At 41.1% G+C, this 5,230-nt stretch overlaps 1 protein-coding gene across 2 annotated transcripts in view; it reads right to left on the bottom strand.

The window, feature by feature from the left end:
• Window positions 1-65: 65 nt before the first annotated feature.
• rab3gap2 (RAB3 GTPase activating protein subunit 2 (non-catalytic)) overlaps window positions 66-5,230 on the bottom strand; it is a 28,837-nt gene continuing 23,672 nt past the window's right edge. Inside the window, exons 32-35 of one of the 2 annotated variants that reach the window (XM_030392278.1) lie at window positions 5,131-5,220; window positions 4,827-5,051; window positions 4,538-4,702; window positions 66-790 (exon numbers count right to left, since the gene is read on the bottom strand). In XM_030392278.1, coding sequence (XP_030248138.1) covers window positions 638-790; window positions 4,538-4,702; window positions 4,827-5,051; window positions 5,131-5,220 — 633 coding nt within the window. In that variant the 3' untranslated portion in view covers window positions 66-637. The remainder of the gene's footprint in view (window positions 791-4,537; window positions 4,703-4,826; window positions 5,052-5,130; window positions 5,221-5,230) is intronic. The other variant, XM_030392279.1, reaches the window with a different exon arrangement.

Below are 5,230 nucleotides of genomic sequence, written 5' to 3'. Positions count from 1 at the left end.
TTATGTGTGTCAGCAGAATTAACATTTAACCAATAAGAATGAATCATGTCAACAGAAACAATATCTATCTTTCTGAGAAACCTCTTTATTCTGCATTGGATGAGCCCAGTGGGAGCTGCTGGACATGGGACTACAGAACAGGAGGTGTGCAGGCACAGCTAGTACAGTATTGTCTGCATTTATAAATAAAAATAAGGTCCATTCTTTTTTTATGATACATCTCTTGTCCATGAGTGGGGTGAAACGTCAAACAGAACTTTCATATGGCACACAGGACATCCACACACTAACATGTCATCTTAAACATTTTCAGACTGAAACTGAGGGTGAGGTGACAAAGAAAAGACATGCCCCATTCCTTAATATCCACCTCAAACATATCCAACCCACAATACTCTTCATAACATAATTTATGTTGCATGTATGAAAATATAATGGATTAAAAAAAGTTAAAAGCCTATCATATCCACTGTGTATATCATTGCCTTCAACAACGATGTTGTGAGGATGAGTTAATCGTATTAACATGAAATGAAAAACAACATAAAACCTCCTCCATGATCATGATGAAAAGGGGCAAGAAGGCAGTTTATCATCTGTTCACTGCGGTGCCTTGACCACCCTCTCCTTCACAGGGTCAGTCCTCAGTGGTGAGGGCCTCCACAGCCTCCAGCAGGTGCAGGGCCAGACTGTACTGGGCGTGGTTCTCTGGGAGGATTTCAATCAGACGGCCCACCAACCTGCTGGTCTGTGTCAGGGGGACCAGGGGGCACCGCAGCTCACTGGGGTCCTGCAGCACACAAAACAAATGATGTACAATACAGACAGGCAGTTAGGCCTTTCAGTACATAACCGTATAGCACCCAATGAGGTGATATCAATATTTAAAGAACATAATGCAACACAAGTGTGAGTTGCAGTCTGAGTGTTGCAGCCTGCAGACTCTAAAGCATGAAATAACAAGAGAAAGTGGCATTGTGGGTTAATTTTCACTCTGTCACACTCAACATGTCTATATGCATTGGCATATTTATGACACTCTTATTGTCTTTTTCGCTTCCTTTTGTGCAGTAGGCAGAGCAGTTCACATTCCTAGAAAGACACTGCAGTTGTTCATTACTCTGGTCGTGGATACTCTCTGAATGGCTCTGTATCAGCCCTTTGAAGACTGACGTTTGATGCTTCCACCTTTTTTTTTTCTTTTTTAAATATTGGTGATAAAGTTTACAAACAAACAAGTGCAGACAGAATGACAAAAACAAAAAAACCTTGAACAACCTAATGGTCAATAGAAAAATACAGACAATAACAACCAAGGCAAGAAGTTTTCGAATGCAAATTTTTGAAAGATTCATTTCTTGGCAATAGAGAAATGAGTACTGGGTTTCTATATTTAATTGGGATAGTGAATTGTGTCAAGTCTCACAGCAAGCAAAGCAATGGGGACGGTGGGACTCCGCAGCCCAAGATAGAGGACAGTTTTCTAGTGACTGTTATGCAGATTAAGTGAGCTGGTTGGCAGGCCCAAGTGGCATGAAAATAATTGTCTGTGCTACCCAAAGTGCATTGTGAACAGATATCTCTGTTTGCCAATCCCATTTTTAACATTTTCCCTTGTTGTTCTGTGAATAGGTTTATATAGTATAAGTTGTACATTTGTGTAAGTGGTCATGGCAAACATGTTTATTGATTTGTATCCAGAAGTCAGGGTTAGGAGGCGGTGCCAAGTCCTTTTGCCATTTTGTGAATGGAAGTGTTATGGAGATACCTGACAGGGACAGAAGTTCATAAAGTTTTGAGATCATTTTTTACGAGTTTGTAATTTTCCTAATCTCTTCCCTTCACATTGAGAGGGTTGTAGTGTGCTGTTGGTTATGCTAATTTGAGATTTTATTATGGATTTTAATTGTTGGTAGTGCAGAAGTGATTCCCTTTTGTTGCCATGATAAAAAGTAAATGGGGCTGTTCTGTAGCTGGGAGTCTGGACAGCTGTGGCTCAGGGGTAAAAGTCAGCATCTTGTTATTGGAAGGTCGCTGGTTGGATTCCCCTGGTCTGCATGTTGTTACTGTTTGCACTGTATAAATGGATGGACAACTGAACATTGTAATACCTCACCACAGCTGTTACCGGTGATGAGACATAAAAATTGTATGCTGGTCTGTTCAGATCGGGTGTGACTGTGTTGGGTCTTTTTTTTAAATGAATATGCACATCTATCCAGATCCAGGGTTAGAGTAAACAGGCACTGCTCAGAATTTTTTTTGCTGGGACGTGGTACACGTCAAGGTGACGCTTTGTCACCCTCTTTGATTGCACTCAGCATTGAACCGTTAGCCGAACTGATAAGATCCAACTCCCTTATTCAGGGAATACGTGATGAAGGAAATAATCAGCATAAATTGGCACTTTTAGCAGATGATATATTAATATTTTTGGAAAATCCTATCACCCCTATCCCTGCTCTTCTACATAATCTTAATGAGTACAGTAACGTTTCGGGGAATAAGGTTAATACGAACAAATCTGAAGCCATGGTGATTGTTGGGGACTGGCCCTCCCAGTTAGATGACCTGGTTTCTTTTAGAAGATCCAATCAGGGATTCAGATATCTCGGTGTGTTTATTACACCTAAAACCACACAACTATTCTCGTCTAATTACAATAAGCCGATCAAGGAAATTAAAAAGGATTTGAATAGATGGGATGTGCTCCCCTTGTCACTCTTTGGCAGAATAGAGTCTGTGAGAATGAATGTTCTACCAAGACTACTATTCTTGTTTCAGTCCCTCTCTTTCTTAGTACCACAGTCCATATTTAAGTTATTAGAAAAATTAATATCAAAATGTATTTGGCAAAATCAAAGACCAAGAATACGGTTGAAAATACTGATGTCAGCAAAAGAGAAAGGAGGCTTAAACCTGCCTAATCTCAAATTCTATTACTGGGCAGCTCAGCTGCGAGCGGTGGTGGCCATGGGTTGTCGGGGACTTAGAGACCGGATGGGTCTCGATTGAACAAAACACCATACCAGGGATACCCCTGTCTAGTCTTCCATTTCTTAGCCAGCAATCTCAGAAAAAACTTAAAATCAATAACATGTGGGTCATACATACATTGAAGGTCTGGAATCTAGTCCAAAAGCAACTAAAAGGCGTTGTGGCCCTGTCACGGGCCATGCCTATAGTAGGGAACATAGAGTTTTTACCATCCATGTGAGACAGGACCTACAAAAGGTGGGCGGAGAATGGTCTGATAATAATAAATCAACTCCTGGGTGGACACATATTTCAATCTTTCTCACAACTTGGAGACAAGTTTGCCCTGCCATCAAGACCTATATAGATATTTTCAAATCAGACATTATGTTACGAAAAATACAGATTGGGAACATTTACGAAAGGAACCTACAAATATAGAAAGTCATTTTATACATCTGTTTGAACACGGTTCCTCAACAAAAAAACAAGTATCTCACATGTACAATAAATTAAGGCTAGATATGTCGGATAATACACTACACATCAAACAACAATGGGAACTGGAGCTGAATGCAATAATAGAGGATGACTCTTGAAAAAACATATGTTCCAGATGCCATGGGGGGGGTTGGAAGCCAACTCTATAAATAATTTGACTGGAAGGTCAAAACCAGGTTCTTCAGGACACCGATAACAACTTTTGCCTCCAAAAACAATCCCAGCAACAAATGCTGGAGGAATTGTGGCATGGTCGGTGACCATACTCATATATTTTGGGACTGCCCGAAAATACAAATATTTTGGAAAAAGACCAAAGAAGAACTGGAAAAAATCTTGGCAATGGACCTTCCCATGGACCCTCTGTTATTTTTATTAGATGTATTTCCTGACCACATGTTTAACACAGAACAATGTTATATACTACATGTTTTGTTGATGATTGCAAGAAAAATGATTACTGTCAACTGGATGAAACCTGACCCACCCACGATCGCTCAATGGTTACAGAAAGTAAAGCATGTTTACATGATGGAATATATGACTGCCCAGTTACAGCTAAAAGTACACAATTTTATGAGAAGATGGACTCTAGTTATTGACTATCTTGCTTAAGACCCTCAAAAGCTAAATTCTATTTAAACAACTACTGTAATTACCACCATTGGACTTACTTTTGCTAGAAAAATGTATGTGTGCTCTATCTTTATACAATGATATCTGTGTGCGACAGATGAGACCCAATCTCAAGATGATTTTCAATTATTTTTTTGTGATGTTAATTGCTTGTTAATGTACATAAAAGGCAATAAAGTTAAAAAAAAAAAAAAAATGAATCTGGAAAAACTGTAAAGGTTTTTCAGCACTATGCAAGGTCCAGCAGCCAGTAATGTTATTGGTTATAGGATTTGCAATGTCGGGGACCTGTGTTAATACTGGAAGACAAGAATGAACTGAATGGAAAATGCTAGGTATAAATACGCATTATGGAAAAGAGCATCTAGACTCATATGAACCTGTGACTGAAAGTGTATAAGTTGAAAGAGTTTTGGTCTCTCACCATAGCCTTGAGCCATGTGCAGAGGGTGGGGGGCAGGCGGGCGAGCAGCTCCATGGCAGCCTGCGTCTGGCTCTGGCTGTGGAGCAGTGAGTAGCTCAGTCTCTGGCCAGTTAGCACCAGCAGCTGGGAGCCCAGCACGTCCTTATCTTCCACCTCTAACATCACCTGGGTGAGAAAATGTGGATCCACACATTTAATATGAAGCACTGCAGTCACTGTAAAGGTTTAACAAAAGTGGTGGCATCCAAGTTTTAGCTAATGTCTGCTACAAAGAAAGTTCCCTTATCACCTCTTCAGCCCGGAGGTCCAGGCCCTGGTTATAGAGCTCACAGACGATGTGCCGTCTCAGGATGTCTGGGTTGACCTGCAGCAGAGAGCCTAGCTCCAGACACAAGGAGGGCCACCAGTCAGCCTTTGGGCCACAAGAGGGTAGAGGTGCGGAACTTGTGACTGGGGCTGAGCTGGAGAAATCATCAATAGCCTGCACCCAGCTGGTCAGCACCCTGAGAAGGAACTGCAATGGAGGAGAAATGACACAAAGATTAGAAGAAGAATGAGATGAATGTTGAAATTGACAATAGTCAATCTCTCACCTCTTGCCGTAGTGAGACCAGGCCTGGGTCCATGTCTCCACTGGGCATCAGCTGGATGGTTGTCAGATCTCTGAAGAAAGCATTCTTACCCTGGAATGAA

Source organism: Sparus aurata, chromosome 16, assembly GCF_900880675.1.
Source record: "Sparus aurata chromosome 16, fSpaAur1.1, whole genome shotgun sequence".
Lineage (NCBI taxonomy): Eukaryota > Metazoa > Chordata > Actinopteri > Spariformes > Sparidae > Sparus > Sparus aurata.
This window is presented reverse-complemented; position numbering and strand designations above follow the sequence as displayed.